Here is an 18,710-nt window from a genome sequence, read left to right on the forward strand (position 1 = left end):
GGAACAGACATTTAAAGTTTAGGACATGACAGGAAGTTGCATGAACAAAAACAAAACAAACAAAAGGTTGAGAACAAAATGAAATTGAAGCCTAAAATCAAAACTAGGAGATGAAGTCCAAAGAACAAAAAGATTCAAAACCAAAAGTAACATGCAAGAAAAGTTTAAACAAGGTTGTTTTTTCTTTTTTCTTCTAGGGTTTAAGATCTGCAGATTGGATAAGCAAGTGAACTCAAAGCTGTCCTTTTACAGTATACCGCCATGTTGCAGAATCACGGGTCAAGATCTCAGAAGCCACGTCCCTAGAAATGTGTAAAGCGGACGTAATGAAGGGAATTCAAAATGGTGGAGTTTGAAGACCCAAAATGTTGTCCAAGGCTTTGCAAAACAAAACAAAATCACAGCAAATAAAATCAAATCGTAACACTTGTTCCACAGCCAGTCTAATGTTGTCCTGGCTGTATGCTTTGGGTCTTTGTCCTGCTGAAAGGTAAACTGTTGCCATTGAGGTCATGTGAACTCTGGAGGAGGTTTTCTAAAAGAACCTCTCTGTATTTGGCTGCATTCCTCATTCTGAGGAGTCTCCCTATCCCTGCCTCCGAGAAGTACCACATAGCATGATGCTGCCACCACCATGGTTCACAGTAGGGATGGCATTAGGCAGGTGATGAGCATTGCCTGGTCTGACTATTTTCTTGCCCACTCATCAAAGAAACAACTTAAAAAAACCTCTACTGTTCACTACAACATTTGGAACCCAAATCTTTAAAACAATAAAAAGAAAAAAGCAAACCTCTGAAGAGCACAAAGGGCATAGTCCTAATATAGAATCCACGTACAAAGTCAAAAACAGAACAGAAGGTTGAAAATCCAGAAATCTAATAAATTACAGAATAATAAAAAACACAAGTAAAGCCACCGACTCTCTAGTGTATTCACAATGGACCACCAGGAACTGTGGGCGATCTGGATTTATAGGGTGGAGAAAATTTCCTGATGATGATAGGCAAGTGGCCCCACCGCTTGAGGGACCACCCACAATGCACAAGGAATATAACACAGGCAAAGAAAATACAGCAGCAAAGTAACATTAATATAAATAAATGGTACAACAAAGAACAAATCTCTATATACATAAAATCCAACATATGTCTGTCTGTCTGTCCACTTTTCACGAGAGAACAACTTAATGGATTTAGATCGGGTTTTTTTTCTATAATTTGCTTGAACATTCTGATTGATTTTCTTTCGTCTCGCTAAGAATCATAGTTTGCTTGCAGGTGCAATATATTCACGCTAATCTGAGACAGAGGCTGCAGGCCGAGGGGAAGGAGAAGCGTGACGTCAGGAGTGGGGAGTCGGGCAGGGCCCTCCTCACTGTCCTGTTTCACTACTACGCAGACACAAAATAAGTCTTTGAACACCAGCCATTAACAATCTCATACCTTGCTTAATCCTGTATTTCCAACAGTCCCTTAAAAGTTGACTGCACTATAATCACTGGTTGCATCTGAAGGGCACTTGCTCTTCAGATTGCACTAATTTACAAAATAAATAACACAATTTGGGGTAAAAACAAAAGAAAAAACAGAAAGACAAAAAAATGAAAACATGATAAATACAAAGTAATGGTTGTTGCCCAAATATCAAGTAAAATGCAAAAATCAAATGTGGATATTTGTGCATTAGTTTATGGTGGAAGGGGTGATAACCTAGGTACCTGCAATTCTGGTTATCTTCTGCTTCCCAGGATACTGATAATCATGAACCGAGATGGACTAGGACAATGAGGACTCCAACAACACGTTACGGTTCAAAGTGCTGTTCTGCCCAAGGGCTGGAAAAGGACCAGGAGATGAAATGTAGACACAAGTCGAAAACTGAGAAGACAAAACCTATTGCTGCAAAGCTTAATCACTAATCAGAAAGCAAAGTCAGAGGGAAAATTCTAAGTTCAGGAGTCAGAAGTTCGAGAGAGAAATGTGCAATACAGTTGTTTGAGTTTTTTATCTAAATCACAGATATGAGAAATCATTGCACCATTATATTTAAGGTGTCACACTGATGACGTAAGACGAGGCTGGGAAAGCACCGTTTAAAATCATGTTCCTTGGCAACCGGGAGCAGCGTGCTGGTAATGGGAATCAAAACATGGCACTGCCCATTGCCACACACATGCGAGTAGGAGGCAGCAAAAGGTCCCATGAAATTGTAATACCACCACCAACCAGGGGCTGGCGGAGTATGCGGACTGTCTTTCTCAGTTACTTGCAGACCGTTCCTGGGAAATTCCGCCAGGTTCCGGTACCCTCCAAGACACCATTTCCGGTTCTGGCCCCCAGAGATGACACTACTTCTGGCTCCGTCCCCCAGATATGACACCACTCCCGGTCCCGTAGACATCACTGCCCTAAAGATGACGTCACTTCCTGAGCGGGCCTTTAAAGCAGCCATCTTTCTTGTCAGTCACTTCTGTTTTCGACTCAGTTGTGTAAGCATCTCTGTTCAACAATTTCAACTTTTGCAGCCAGGATACATTACACAGGTGGCTACCCCAAACCTTTATCATGTCTCATGGTATTCTTTATCACAAAACAAAATAATTTTGCTGCACCTTAAAAATAAATAATCACTACTAAATGTAACTGCACAGAAATGTTCCAGAAATAAAGAATACTTCCCATACCCATACTTGGAAAATTTTATTCTAAGTGAAATAATTTTTTAATGTGAACATCTCATAAGAAGTGCAAAATTCTTTTTATTACAAACAAACAGTGTCTAAAGTGTGGTGCAGACCTCCATAGGTCTAGCAGGAACCTGCAGCCTGTGATTGCTCCTGCTCCATGCTGCTCAGTAGGAGTGATCTTTCGTCGATCAAGAAAGCTAATAAGATTCTAGGTTATATATCATGATAAGTGGAGTACAAGTCAAAGGAGATGATAATTAAGGTGCATACTGCTCTAGTGAGGCCTCACCTGGACTAATGAGCACAGTTTTGGTCTCCTAATTACAAAAAAAGACATAGCAGCACTAGAGCAACTCTACAGGAGAATGACAAGACCAGGGGTCTCCAAATGGAATGTTACTTTGGCTGTAGGTTTTCATTCATTCATGTTGTGTTTTTGCGAAACCTGGTTAAATAACACCATCCCAGATGCCAACGTGGAGCTACCCGGGTTTAGCACAGTTAGAGCGGACAGAGATGCAAGTACCTGTGGGAAGCACAAAGGAGGAGGACTCGCTCTCTATGTTAATACACGGTGGTGTAACTCTGGACATGTTAATGTCAAAATCTCCACTTGCTGCAGGGATATCGAACTGTTGGCCGTAAGTTTACGTCCCTACTACTTGCCCAGAGAGTTTGGACATGTCATTGTTGTCATCGTGTACATACCTCCTCGGGCGAACGAGGAGTCAGCGAGTGACATCATCCATTCTGCTGTTGCTAAGTTACAAACGCAGCACCCTGAGGCGCTTGTGCTAATCGCTGGAGACTTTAACCATGTGACGCTGGACAAAACATTACCTGCATTCTCCCAGTATGTGGACTGTAACACCCGGGGAAATAAGACTATTGATATACTATATGCAAACGTTTTATTTATGTGAATTTCCCATTGGGATTAATAAAGTATCTATCTATCTATCTATCTATCTATCTATCTATCTATCTATCTATCTATCTATCTATCTATCTATCTATCTATCTATCTATCTATTCTCATTTAACGATCAGTTTTTCCTGCTAATTAAACTTTTTTTCCATTTATTTTAATTGACTTGTTTTTTAAGATTCAGTCCACCAAGTGGCTTCATTTTTTTCCTTAAACAGCACCCAAACAGAAATGAGATGTGACATGAATCGACAGATGACCAGTTGTGCCAGGGCCTCAAACTCTAACCAATATCACTTCAACCAGTTTCTTAATTATGAGGCAATTCTTGTTGTTAATTAAACCCATTATTAAATTCTGTGTCTTGTTAGTGCTCTCATTCTTCCACTGCAGACATTTCCGAATCTGTTGACTTTTTTTTTTCTAAGCAAACTGTCAAAATGTTTTGTGGAGCTGAGCAGATCAAAATTATTGAAACCTTCACTTTTCTTTATTTTCAGATATTGTATTATGGGCATAGGCTGCTGGTCATGTGTTGACTCATTTTATATCTCATCATTATTCAGCTGAAAATTAAGGAAAAAATAAATAATTAAGGGGTCTAGGTCTTAAACAGCAAATTGGTTAAAATTAAGACAAGAGATAAAATCAGCAAAAACTGGTCACTAATTAAGAAAAGGGTTAGAATGAAAAGCTGCAACCACAGTAGTGCTCCAGGATTGGAGTTGGAGACTGCTGGAATAGGCTGAGCTGTATGAGCTATGAGGACAGATTGAAAGAATTGACCCTTTTCAGTTCAAGGAAATAGAGATTAATATGAAACATGACTGATGTGACTGTGTGCAGAGGGAGCAGACCTATAAATACCTGTGAGTGCAGCTGGATGATAAATTGGACTGGACTGCCAATACTGATGCTCTGTGCAAGAGAGGACAGAGCTGGCTATACTTCCTTAGAAGACTGGCATCCTTCAACATCTGCAATAAGATGCTGCAGATGTTCTATCAGACGGTTGTGGCGAGCACCCTCTTCTGCGCGGTGGTGTGCTGGGGAGGCAGCATTAAGAAGAGAGACACCTCACGCCTGGACAAACTGGTGAGGAAGGCAGGCTCTATTGTAGGCATGAAGCTGGACAGTTTGACATCTGTGGCAGAGCGACGGGCGCTAAGCAGGCTCCTATCAATTATGGAGAATCCACTGCATCCACTAAACAGTGTCATCTCCAGACAGAAGAGCAGCTTCAGCAACAGACTACTGTCACTGTCCTGCTCCACTGACAGACTGAGGAGATCGTTCCTCCCCCAAACTATGCGACTCTTCAATTCCACCCTGGGGGTTAAACGTTAACATTATTCAAAGTTATTGTCTGTTTTTACCTGCATTTTTATTACTCTTTAATTTAATATTGTTTTTGTATCAGTATGCTGCTGCTGGAGTATGTAAATTTCCCCTTGGGATTAATAAAGTATCTATCTATCTATCTGATGTTTATAAAATTATGAAACAAATTAATAAAGTAAATCCCAGTTGTTACTTTAAAATAAATTCAGCAACGAGAACACAGAGACAAGATTAGAACCTTGTTAAGGGAAATTTCACACAAATGTTAGAAAGTTTTTCTTTTATGTGAAGATCCATGGACACATGGAATAATTTAGCAAGTAGTGTAGTAGAAAGAAGGACTTTAGGGACTTTCAAATGATGATTTGATGTTATTTTGAACAATCTAGATGAATTTGATGGACAAGTTGTTGACTTGAATTGCCTGGTCTTGTGACAATTGTTCTAATGCTCTAATATGCCTTGGTCTTCTCCTCACCAGATCTGAGCCTAATGAAGCATTCAAGGTAGATCTGCAGGGCCGTCTTAACGTATGGGCACAATGTTGTCTAACCCAATATTTAAATGTAGAAGGAGTAACAAATTAAAAATAGCTTGCCTTAATGCTAGAAGTATCACAAATAAGGCAAGTGAGTTGGAGCTCTATGTAGCAGAGTATAATTATGATATTATAGCAATAACGGAAACCTGGGTAAATAACAAAGATGGGGATGAATATAACATGGAGGGATACACATTTTTTAGGAAGGAATAGAAAAAGAGGTGGGAGGTTGCTGTTTATGTCAAACAGAATTTAAATGCAAATCCTCTTCAATTGGATGATGAGCCCCATCTTAGTGAGGACATGTGGCTTTGCCTAGAAAGCTTTAGGGAAAGAGCTCTTATTTTAGGAGTGTGTTATAGACCACCCAATGCAGATAGTAACTTCAACACACATCTTTTTAGTAATATTAAAACGGCAAGTTTACAGTTGGATACTATAGTCATGGGGGACTTTAATTATCCAAATATTAACTGGGATGACCTTGAAAGAGTGGAGCACAACAGAATGTGTTTTCTGAAGTAATCAGTGACTGTTTTTTAACACAGCATGTTAAAGCACCAGCGTGAGGTGAAGCTTGTCTGGATTTAGTATTTTGTAATAATCAAGATAGAATTGAGGGTGTAGAGGTGATTGAACCACTAGGGTCAAGTGACCATAATTTAATAAAGTTATCAGTATTTTGTAAGTGTGTGGATGCAAAGAGTACAATTGTTAAGGCAAATTTTGAGGAGATGGGGCAAAGTCTAAGGAGGATAGACTGGGATAAGCTTTTAAGTGTGGAGAGAGTTGAGGATCAGCGGAACAGGTTTAAAAATGTTTTACATGTAGGATAGGCACATACCTAAATTTGGAATTAATAGGAAATAAAAAAAACTCCAAAGTGGGTTAATAAAGAGTTAAAAAGCTGCAAAAGAAAAAACAGCTGTACAATGCATATAAGATTAATAACTCCAAAGTGAATCATAGGGCGTATGCGAACATGAGGGCAACCATAAAGAAGGATATTAGGGAAGCTAAAAGACAGTTGCAGAGGAATATAACAGATAAGGCAAAAGAAGACCCTAAGAGATTTTTCAGTATTTTAGTAGTAAAAGAACAGTCAAGGAGGAGGGAAGTGCATCAGAAATAGTAAAGGGGAATTAAAAGATACAGTGAAATAGCGGATGCCCTAAACTTGCATTTTTCTGAGGTCTTCACAAGTGATAAACCCTTGACACATATTTTTGGGAAGTCACTGGCACTGAGGACTGGAAAATGCCAAATATTATCCCATTATATAAAAAGGCTGACTGGGCAGATGCAAACAACTATAGGCCAGTAAGCTTAATTAATGGAAGGAATTATTAAGGACAAGATTGAGCAGCACATGGCAAGTACAGGAGTTTTTCTGGTCAGTATGGGTTCAGAAGAGGGAGGTTGTGTTTTACTAACATGCTCGAATTCTATGAGGAACAACAAAAGTACATGATCAAAGTGGAGCATATCATATAATTTATCTTGACTTTCAGAAAGCATTTGATTAGGTGCCACATGAGAGGATGGGCATCAAACTAAAAGGTGTGGGAGTTCAGGGTGATGTTTTTTAATGTGTCAGAATTGGCTCAGACACAGGAAGCAGAGGGTGATGGTACAAGAAACCTCATCAGAATTGGCTGATGTTAAGAGCAATGTTCCACAGCGGTCAGTGCTAGGGCTGCTGCTATTTTTAATATACATAAATAATTTAGATAGGAATACAAGTCTCTATTTGAAGCCATAACCTGAATTAAGCACACCGTCTGATGCGCTGCGTGACCTCAGGCGCATATGTGTCGCAGTTTAGTGTGCCTTTTTGCAACCAAATCCCAGGGTACAGCCTGCATTCTTTCTCCTAGCTTACACGTCTATTCATTTTAGAGCCATCTGTCATTAATAAAACTAACTTGAGTTTTAAGACCTCCGCGCAATCCCGACGCCACTACTCCTCCGTTAAGATCACATTTAGATCGCGACGTTTAACTTTGCAAAACCTGTCGAATAACTTTGGTTGAATGAAAGCGTATTCAGTAAATATATGGGTGACTGGCGTCCTCGAAATAGTAAAAGAATGTGTTAAACATAGATTCCAAGTGATCTGACCTAAATGATTAAAAGTGTTAAATAATCTGTATAAAAATTAAAAAGTCAGTTAAATGAAACAGTCGTACTAGAAATGTCGTAGCGCAGAAGCTCCAAGTTTATATTTAAAGATCGTTGACGTTAAGAAGGGTTCCACACACTTGAACATATTGATCTCAAGTTTCAAATAATGCCACTAGCGTCCCCACTGACCTCACGACCCGGGTGATGTCTTATTGGAACTTCTAATCCCGACCTCAGCGATGCGTCACCCTCCGAAGCCTGCCACAATGCGTATTGACTTGCTAATGAAACGCCAATGCCTTTAACCAGGCTGCATGCATAGACTTTCCAATCCACAGGGGAGCTCATTTAAGAATGTGGACAGCTCAGAAAATACCACATCATTCCTTACTACAAATGTTTAACTTAATTCCAAGTAAGAACGATAAAGGTGTGTTGTGCCCTTCAGCAAAATACGGCAAACGCATGAATTAATGTGTAGGCGCCAGACTCCTAGCCAAGCATTCATCTTACGTTTTATATAGTGCAGTCTGATCGCCGTGACAACGGGAACTTACATAATCACCAAGACACCATTGGGCATATTCTTTTAGATGGTAAACTTGAATAATGGCAATACTCCTTACTCCGCGGCACCCATTAAACTGATGCATTTACTGAATTAATTTTGTGCAGATTTCTTCGGGTCTCAAAGGATGGAGTGCCATTATTATCCTGTGTATCTATAATGCGATCTCTCATCCTTCCAACTCCTTGTCCAATCTTCACTTTTTCTCCTCATTTTGTATATATTCTTCTTAATAGCCCCCCATGTCTTTTCAAAACTTCTTTACGCTTTCTAAATGTGTTTTCACGCCGATCTGCATTTTCCCCATACGAGTCGCTATACTGATTTGTGCAGTTTCTCCATACTGATCGTCCTCTTCTTCCCATTCATACGTGGATGATGGTTCTACACTCATTTTCACCTTTTCTATTTTTGTCTCAAGGACGACCTTAGCGGTTTTCCTTGACAGAGCCTCTGTGCTAAGTTTCGAACCATCCTGTGCCTTTTTATGTATTGATATCCCTTTGTTATTGTCTGTTTTATGTTGATTATGTCAATTAATTTGAGTCCCCAGTGGTGTCCGTTTTGATATTCATCTTCCCTTCCCAGTGTGTCTCCGTAAATTTCTTTTTACCTCACTTTTCCTGACACCCCTCCATCCATCCATTTTCAAACCCGCTTTATCCGGAGCAGGATCGCAAATGATCGACATTTCCTCCAACTCAGGTCTATATACCAAATTTCATGTTTCTCTGTTTTAAACATTCATATATTATCATCCTCAAATTCTTTCTTCACATCTTAATTTTAAATTTAATACATCTCTAGAATGATCCAATGATCCCCACTTGTCTCACTTTTGCTTCCTGGTTATGCTGTTTCTCATTTTCCCCCTGTACAATTTTTGATTTCCACGTTTCCTACGCCGGTGTTTATTTTCACTTTCCCTCACTTACTGTATACCGATCTACACATTTGCTTCTGTATAGTTTAATATTCTGACTCTCCCCTCATAGATATCTCCACTTTTACTCTATCCATTTCTGTATGTTTTAACATTCTGAATTGCACTTTCCCCTCGCTTACTGTATGTATCCCGATGTCCACTTTTGCCCTCTCCATTCCTCTATATTGTAATATTCTGATTTACACTTCACTTTATTTCTCAGCCGATCCCTACACTCTCCCCATCTTTAAGCCTTTGTATAAAGTCGTTCTACGCTGCGCTCCTAGTCTTCTGGCAGCTCTCCACGCAGCCCTGAAACTTCACCTCGGTTAGTCAATTCTCGACTTGTCCAGGGAGGGGAGTCTGTGCCTCGCATTAGCGGAGCTCTCGCTCTCTTTCTCCTTTCTGTCGATCTCTTTTCCTCTGCGGGCAGATCAGCGGCGCCGCCGGAGCTCACTCAGTCAGAAACACTAAACAGGTGGTCGGGACTGGAGCGCTTGAGCCGTGCTGCGCAAACGGCCACCATGGAGAAGCGGTGAAGCCAGCGCGCGGCTCACATTGTTTCAATAAACTCTCTGGGTCCTGAAGAACAGCATTTGGGATTTATTTGGCTTCTTTCCTTTCCTATTTGTCGTACCGGGATTATCTTGTTTTGCCTGTGGATTGAGGCGATCGCTTAAGAGTATGAAAGTGACGGTGTGTTTCGGTAGGACCCGGGTGGTGGTGCCCTGCGGTGACGGCAATATCAAAGTACACAACCTTATCCAACAGGCCGTCATGAGATACAAAAAAGCCATTGCTAAGGTAAGTTGCACCCGAGTTCGCACCGCTCCAATATGGCGCTTTTTCTGGGAGAGAAGGGGAAGGAGAGCGGCGCACAGCAGGGCAGAGCGCGGTGCGCGGCCAGGCGGGTCTGCCCCGTTGCGTCTCCCGCCTTCTGGGAGATCGACTCCCAAACTTGCAGATGTGGAGCAGGCGTTCTCCTTAGACGGATAGGGGGGCTTAGCGAATAAGACAAAGGAAAAAAAGAGCAGACCACGGCAGCTCTCCGCACGCGGGGCAAAACTTTTATCCTGTGCGGAATCCCTCGGCTCATCCGCAGGCTTCCAAAACCGGAGCAGGCCCTTGAAGAGGGAAGCTGCCAGCCCCCATCCCAACAGTCCTGGCACAGAAACGGGAGTGGGGGTGGAAAGCCGATGCGGCGTGCGGACGAAGGACCCCCGAAGTGCTCACCTGTGTGTCACGAAAGTGTGGTCGCTGGCAGCTACGACGCCCGACTGTGCCGGTTGCTCTCAGTTCCCTTCTCCCTGTCCGTTGCAGCGCGGCACCGCCGTGAGTGTGTCCATTGTATACTGATGTGGACGGACCCTCTGTAACAGAATATTCGGACTGGCAGTGCGCCCACTACTCGCCACCCCCTTTGGTCTGAATTTGGTGCCCTCGTGTTCGCTCAGGACATTGTGTAACTTATCCATCTTAGCCGTTCACTAGACAACACTTGAATTGTGGTTAAACGTTTTTTTTTCTTTTTGCTTGGAATTCCTCTCAAGTGTTTTGACGGTCTGGAGTGAAAGGCGCTACATGTACCATTTAACGATTTTGTAAATTTTGTAGTCTTGTGTGATCCAAGTACGTTTAGATCTAGATCCAACAATCTTTGATGTGACTGTTTTGAGACAGACTCTTAGATGTGCGGGGTTGACTTTATTTAACCACATTTACAAGTTGACCAATTCAACAGCCACGCGCTTGTCAAGAAACGTAACATTTTAAAATTAAACATAGTTCAGTCACTGACTTGGTATTTGGAGAGCATTTTAAGACGAAGCAGTTACCAGCCATTGTAGGACGAAGGCTGACATATTAAAGGTCAGGCTTATGGACTTGCTCTCTTCTCAATTGGCAGTAATGTAAAATTGCTTTTCACCGAGGTCTGTGCATTAACGTCTTTAATTAGACTGACGTTGTTATCCTGGGACGTGTGATCATGGGCTTGTTTTATGTTTTAGGTAGTATTATTGTATTGGTATTATTAACTCATATGGACCTCAGTAAAGCAAGCAAATACAAAAATGTTTTTAATAATTGGGAGATGAAACTATAGCTGTTGAGGTTAGGCAATGTAAAGACCTCTGAAGCTTGATTCGATTGGCACTTAAGTGGCCAGCACTTAAAAGTAAACTTAATTCTCCTAATGATTGTAGTTTATAGTGGTCTTTTTATTGTGAAATCCTAAACCAAGAAAAAAGACTGGGCAGATAATTTGTACAGGGCTCATTAGAACAATGTTTAATTTTATACAATAAATGTACTGTAATGAGCAAAAATTAGATAAGTGAAGAATGTTTATTATATTCATCTTATTTGAGCCAGTGTTTTATAATTTAAAGAACATACAATTTTTAATGACTGTCCATAATGAAAATCATCATTTTAGTTAAACTGAGGCCAAGACATTTAACACATGGCAGTATATATTTCCATAGTTGTTTGTACATTTTAGTAATATCACTTAAAACATCACGTTTAACATAAATGCTTTCTGTTTATATTTTATGGTTGTATAACAGTACATTAATAAAAATACTAAATTGGTTTGAAGGTTCCTTAAGTTATGTTTATGTATGTTTTCATGCTTGTATTTATATTTGGTATGTCATGAATATTCATTTTGATGTCCTCAGGGAACATACCAAGTCTAGCTTTAACTAGTATGTATTTCATTGTAATTTCATTATTTTGGCAACTGTATGGGACCTGACATTATCTAAAATTGTAAACACTATTCACTGATGCCATGCATGCCCAAATAAGTGACCTGCAAACATCTATCAAGCAGACTTCTGAGACTTTTGCTCACATTACTTCAATTGCTTATTTCACCAAGTGCTGCTGTATGGTTGATCTTTGAAGCAACCTCACAGTGAAAATTATAAAAACGATTTTTGTGATGCACCATGTGCCTATTATTGTACTATGTGATAAAATGCTACTCTGTGTGTGTGTGTGTGTCTGTCTGGTCCTTCCAAGCAATCTTATTGGTCAGTTTGACGTTGGTGATGCGTTAGACAGAGGAATTGCAGTGCAAGACAGGTTGAGCCACATGAGGAGGAGTTAAGGTGTAGGAGGCACGCTGAAAGTTTCCTTCAAAGCCAGGAAGTGTTTGCACAAATATAAAGGGTGATTTCACAGTGGGTAATGGGGGACTGTTTACCACTGGAGGTAGTCAAAAAGCAGACTGCAGGCAAGCAATGCGCCTTGAAATGACAAAGTCTTATAAGCAGACTTTACGGAAATGAAATTGATACAGAAAGCACTGGGTAAGAGAGGTTCAAACACACAGATACTGAGGAAAGACGTATGAGGAATGCTGTAGGAACATGTAAGGCAAGAGTTATCAAATATTTTAAAGTTCATTTTATCACTAGTTTCTGACTTTTAATGTGGCTGGAATAAGTGTGCTCCTGCAAGTACTTAGGTGTCAATATCAATGACTGGTTGAGCTGGTTTTGTAACACAGAGGAACTACTGTATATAAGAAAGGGCAGAGCAGGCTCTGATATCTTAAGAGTCTAGGATTCTTTAATGTAGGTAGTTACACATCCATTACATCTTCTAGAATTCTGTGATGACCAGTGCAGTTTTCAGTGCTGAGCTATTTTAAAAGAGGCCCAAAAATCAACAAGCTAATTAAAAGGGCATGACAGGTTTTGGGAGACACTCTAACCTCTGGAAAGTAGGAGTTGAGAGAATTAAAGCAAAACCGAGTGCCATTGTGAATAATGCTGCACATCCTTTCTCTGACACATTAACACTGAGTAGTTTCAACCAAAGAATTATTCAGCAGAAGTGTGTCAAGAAATGTTACTGGGGCTCCTTTATACCAGAGCAATGCACCTGCATAATGCCTCATGTCACAAGTTTTCTTTCTTTTGAAATTTTTTTCCTTTTTAGTCATTCTGGTGAGTGTGTTTAGTCTATAGTGCCAGTTTATTTATATATATATATATATATATATATATATATATATATATATATATATATATATATATATATATATATATATATAAAATATAGTATAATAATAATAAAAAAAATGTGTGTGTGTGTATTTATATATTTATTTATTTAAAGAGCCTCTGTAAAAGGCTAAATTTCCGTCTGGAACAAATAATGTCCAATCTATCTTAGCATACAGTTTTTATATGAATTTTCAATCTCAAACATGATATATATGTGTCTGTGTGTTTGTAATTCTATATTTACTTGTATATGATATATGTTCATCTGTAGACTTACTTTGCTCAAAGTTTTGTCAAGGTAGGCTGTGTTTTCTAATGATCCTGAAGTTCGATTATAAAAGTTTAGAACAATAGATTAAGTAAATTCTACACAAAAAAAACCCCATTTTTTTTGTTGATCTCTTTCAAGCTTTTTTAAGTATAGATTTGCATTTCATTGTTGCCACCACCCATACTCCACTGTTGTTTCAGCAAGATGTATGCTGACACAAGCCTCCACTTATTTTTATGTACTCTGTGTACATGTATGTATATGTATGCCATTGTAAACACTTATGTGGATTTCTTGAAGCTGGCTACTTCCATTATGACCCAAGAGCTTAGTTTTTTTGTGTGAGGACATTTTTAATCTTAGGCTGGTGTACACAGCTCTAACCAAGTCTAGTCTTTTGGTCCCTCAGTTTTTAAATTGCATGTTTTACTCCCTTTATTTTCTTATAGGGGGATGCAGTATATATTGAAAACGTTTATTGCTGATAAGGGCAGCTTTTGTTTTGTACAACTTCTGCTTTTGTGCAGCTACTTGACTAAGATTTCTTTATTGTCATACACCTCCATCATTCCGATGATTATTGGCACCATTCTGTAAACTCATGTTTATTTTTTATTAAAAATGTCACTTGCAAAAAGGTGGGTGAACAGTTTGAGGGCTGAGGTTTCTAACACTGCATCTCATTATTATTTAAGTTAGTATTTCTTATTTCATATTTCTCCTCGTATATCAAAGATATGCAGGTTAAGTTTTTTTGGCAATTCTTAATTGGCTTGTTTGAATGAGTGCACCCTGAGTTGTGCTTTGTACCTCACCATGGATGCATTGTATTTTCTCCTAATACCGAAATTGGGCTCCAGTCCCTTCATGTTCCCCATATTAGATTCAGTCAGATTGGTAATGAATGAATGGACAAAGCATATAACTCTTTACAAATACTGTCAGAGGAATTTCTCTGCCTCCATGCTTAGGGTTCTGCTCCTGCTCAGTTTCCTCCTCACTATTGATAGATGAGCAATTCCTGCCAGTTTTCTTCTTAAGCTTTGAGTGCAACAATATCTGTGGCATAAACTAAACATTGAAGAAAAAGCATTAGGGGAAGGTGTTTATAGCTTATATATAAAAATGGCATCAAAGCCATGAACACATTATCCTTGAAGTGCAAAAACATAGTCAAAATATTTTTTCAAGTAATTTTATTGAATTGTTTAAAGTTTTATTGATCTTCTACCATTTGATATTAGGAAGTCAAGGAATTATAAATATTGAAAAAGGCATGCTTGAAACTGAATGAATCTGAACTATTCTACATGTGAAACACTATAATAGTGTGAAATACTGTAGATACCACAGCAAAAGACAAGTGACGTGAATATTAGAGTTTGTCCCTTTTTCGTTATGAAATTTGAAAGTTTTAGAAGTTCACTAAAGTGTGCGCCTTTCAAATGTATACCTTGGCTTGTCAGCATTAATGCCATTTTGGTTGCCCAATTCTTAAGTGTCATGCTAGTGTGAGGAATAATATATATTGACTGAATAATATATATTGACTGAATTTTCCCATTTTTGCCAGTTTTATGACTGCTCAATTAACTATGGATAGTCTTTGTATTTTGCAAAAATATTTGATGTCCCAAACTGCATATTCCTTCTACAGTGTGGAGTGCCCAACAGCACAAGACATTTGGTAGACAAGGGCAGACAACAGGGTGCGATCAATATTATTTTTACCAGTGTCTATTTTTGTAATTGTCCCTTGAATTGTGATCTGTTGGCAACATACAATACAATACAATACAGTTTATTTTTGTATAGCCCAAAATCACACAGGAAGTGCCGTAATGGGCTTTAACAGGCCCTGCCTCTTGACAACCCCCCAGCCTTGACTCTCTAAGAAGACAAGGAAAAACTCCCAAAAAACCTTGTAGGGAAAAAATGAAAGAAACCTCAGGAAAGGCAGTTCAAAGAGAGACCCCTTTCCAGGTAGGTTGGGCGTGCAGTGGGTGTCAAAAAGAAGGGGGTCAATACAATACAATGCAGTTCACAGAACAGAACAATTCCTCAATATACTAAAAAATAAAAAATATAAATTTTAGAATTACATAGCAGAATTTAACAGTAGATGATATATCCCATAAAAAGATTTGGATTTGTGTAGAGTACTGGAGACCTCATCCTTCAAGCTGCCTCCCCCATTTGGCCTTTCCACGGCTGAAACAGTGCTGGGCCAACCAATCCGATGAAAGGACCCCTCTTTCCCACGATTCCTGCGATCCTCCATCTGGGATGACTTTTCCTTAGGCAGGCAAAACAACTTGGCAGGTGGGCCATGGCACCAAGTGACAACATGTTTACGATTGGTTGTATACATCACATGAGCCCCAATTCCATGCTATTATTTTGGTTAGGACATGATGGTGGTTGGTTGTAACAGCATGGGATATTCTTGCAATACCTCTGTTCACTTCCAAATTGCTTTTATTTTTTATAAGTTATACTTGTGTCCATTCCATGAGTGTGTTTCATAACAAAAAAATAAAAATAAAAAAGGAAAAGACCATCTGTTGGTAGTCATTAGACATTTGTGAGTAAATAAAGCTGCTCTTACAGTAAATTTCACCATTCCTCAATTAGATATTTGCATTTATTTATTTATTTGATCCATTACTATTATTAGAATGTAATGACTGGCTGAGAGCATACTAACTCAGGTACATGCATTGTTGTTTTAGTGCGAAGACTGATGGGGCACCCTTATAGTTAATAACTTGGCTACTACACAGTTTACGATTATTCAGTGTGACAGTCCTTAAATCACTGCTGTTTCCTCTCTGAGGGCTCGAGAGCTGCCAGTCAGTGTGTTTGTCTCCTCCACTGGGTACAGCCAGCCTGTACTGACTTGTTTAAGTTGCTTTTGTTCCATTACCTGATTAATTTTCTCATCTGTTTTTGTAGTATGTAAGTTAGGTTTTTTTTATTTTGGAGTTCATTTGTTGACAACTATTGCTTTTTATATCAGTGTTTCATGCAAGATGCAATGCAGATGAGAGAAATGTCACTATGTGATGTAGTCAGTAATATTTGTCTAGCAGTTGCCTTGCATGTACATTATTGTGTGGTTTATTTAATTAAATACTGAAGTCTGTCATTTGTGAGCAGTGCTACATCTTTATCCAGTGCTTTTCATTAGTCTTCAGAGAGCGCACAATACTGCAGTATTCTGCTTCTTTGTATTTAGAAGCCTCTGCAGTGATGTATCTTATACAAAAAAATGTGCAGTTTGCAGTAGAAGCCTTAATGCCAGTGTAAAATTGGCACAGTTGTAAACATGGTCTACAACTAAGAATTCTTCTTAGTTGTTTGTTTTTGAGAAGAATGAGTTTATTATTGAAACATTTTTGAAAAATGTCTGAATATCTGCATCGAGTATAATAACTGGTTTTTGGATCTCATTTCTATAAAATTTAAGTTAGTTAAGAGTAATTTACAAGTTTGTTAAGAATATATTTTCTTACATGATCAAAAAATTGCTTTTTTTCTATCTTCTTTTTACATTTTCCAGGTATTCTAATTCACGTTCACTATAAAGCTTAACCCTGTTCAGTGTTTTTTCCGATTTTTCCAAACAAAATGAAAGCATTCGTTCATTTTCATGCCTGCTTAGTCAAATCTAGTGTTGCATTAACCAGTAGCGCTAGACAGAAGGCAAAAATGAGCTCTGAATGCTTGTCTACACTACAGGGTGCAGACTCATCCACTCTCCCTCTTTACCCATACAGGGACAATGTAGAGTTGCTAATTAACCAAATTTGCACATCTTCAGGATGTGGTGGGAGAAAGTCTCACAGACAGATGCTGAATATGTAATCCTTAACAGTAGAGTCCTGAGTGGCATTTGAGTCCAGGACTCTGAAGCTATGAGGTAGCAGTGCTTAACACTGTGCAACTGGAAAAAAAGCATGTAATGGTTTTAAGTATAACCAAAGTTCAATATTGTGCAGCATCCTGTTTTTCCAAGTGTGAAATAGGCTGCTACATGGATTAACTTGGACATTCTGTATTCACTTTAATCTGTTCATTTTAATCTGTATCCTCACTGAACAGATTAATAAACTGGAGTAGCTAAAATGAAGAGACATTAAATGTGAATGAACTTGTGCGAGGACTAGACAATTTATAGAGTAGGATGGGGAATGTCAAAGTTGAAATCTGATGAGACTGGCTGCTGGTGAAATGTTTTAGCTGTATGTTAAGACTAGAGAACAACAAGGAAAAAAATTAAAGATTGTAGAGACTTGCATCTATTAATTTGAAACTCCTATTAAATGGCAAGCTCCCTTTTTGTTTATGAATGTCATGGTACAGTTAATATCAGACACAAGCTTGATTTGTGAATTGAATTTGTTTAACTTGGTTCCCTTTTGAAAGTGACATTGTATTTTTCAGACCTTTCAAATAAATTGCTCTGTATGAGTTTCTGCATTAATAAAGTCTGTACAAATGTAGCCCTGCTAGAATCTGTAAAGTTCAGTGTGTACTTGAAGAAAATTGCCTTTCCAAGTTGGGAGCATCCAGGGATGACATTTGAACAGTTCAGCAGAACGTGAGCGGCTCCTGGAATCGATCTGTCCTCTGTCAGTTTCTTTTAAAGACCTTTGCTTTGGAGTTAGTCAGCTTCTACAGGAACCAGGAGCAGCCTTGAATCAGACCTGTACTAAGGCCCTCATTAGTCTTATAATTGGTAGGTAAAGGGGGTTGTGAGGGTAGCTGAACATTTTAACAAGAATCATAAAATACAGGGTCAGATTTCGGCTGCCTGGAGCCTTTATTGATTGTTCAGCATCTCTTAATTTTCATCTTCCTTTTCTCCTGTGACTGGCGCCTGTGTAAAAAGAAAAAATGAATGATATCATACCACAAGCCTTTGCCTTTCTGACGTGTTCAAGATGATTGAATAAGAACTTGAAGAGTACAGATCATTTTAAGTCTGGAAATTGTTCCCTAACGATTACTGAAGTGTGGTAAATTAATCACTAATGCCGAATTCCCAAATGACTAATGGAAGGCAGAATGTGATTTAACATATTCATTGTTGCCAGATTTAAATGACTCTTGTCTGCCTGTACTGCTTTTTTTAACCAGTGAGAAGGACATTTTGCATTAGAATTATGTCTAGTGTGACTGTGTTTTTCAAGGATGTTTTATCTGATACAACAGAACAGTGCTTGTCAAAATTATTGATTAGTCAAAATGCAGATAAAATTTTAACCATTTTTCAACTTGCTTAGCTCAATTCATAGT

General features: G+C 38.9%; 1 protein-coding gene across 6 annotated transcripts in view; it reads left to right on the top strand.

Annotated features, from left to right (window-relative positions):
• Window positions 1-9,549: 9,549 nt before the first annotated feature.
• Window positions 9,550-18,710, top strand: part of pard3aa (par-3 family cell polarity regulator alpha, a) — a 971,084-nt gene continuing 961,923 nt past the window's right edge. For 5 of the 6 annotated variants that reach the window (XM_028804120.2, XM_051929054.1, XM_051929055.1 and 2 more), the window contains exon 1: window positions 9,551-9,920. In XM_028804120.2, coding sequence (XP_028659953.1) covers window positions 9,801-9,920 — 120 coding nt within the window. In that variant the 5' untranslated portion in view covers window positions 9,551-9,800. Of the gene's footprint in view, window positions 9,921-18,710 lie in introns of all 6 variants that reach the window. The other variant, XM_028804116.2, reaches the window with a different exon arrangement.

The sequence above is a fragment of the Erpetoichthys calabaricus genome, chromosome 6, assembly GCF_900747795.2.
Source record: "Erpetoichthys calabaricus chromosome 6, fErpCal1.3, whole genome shotgun sequence".
Lineage (NCBI taxonomy): Eukaryota > Metazoa > Chordata > Cladistia > Polypteriformes > Polypteridae > Erpetoichthys > Erpetoichthys calabaricus.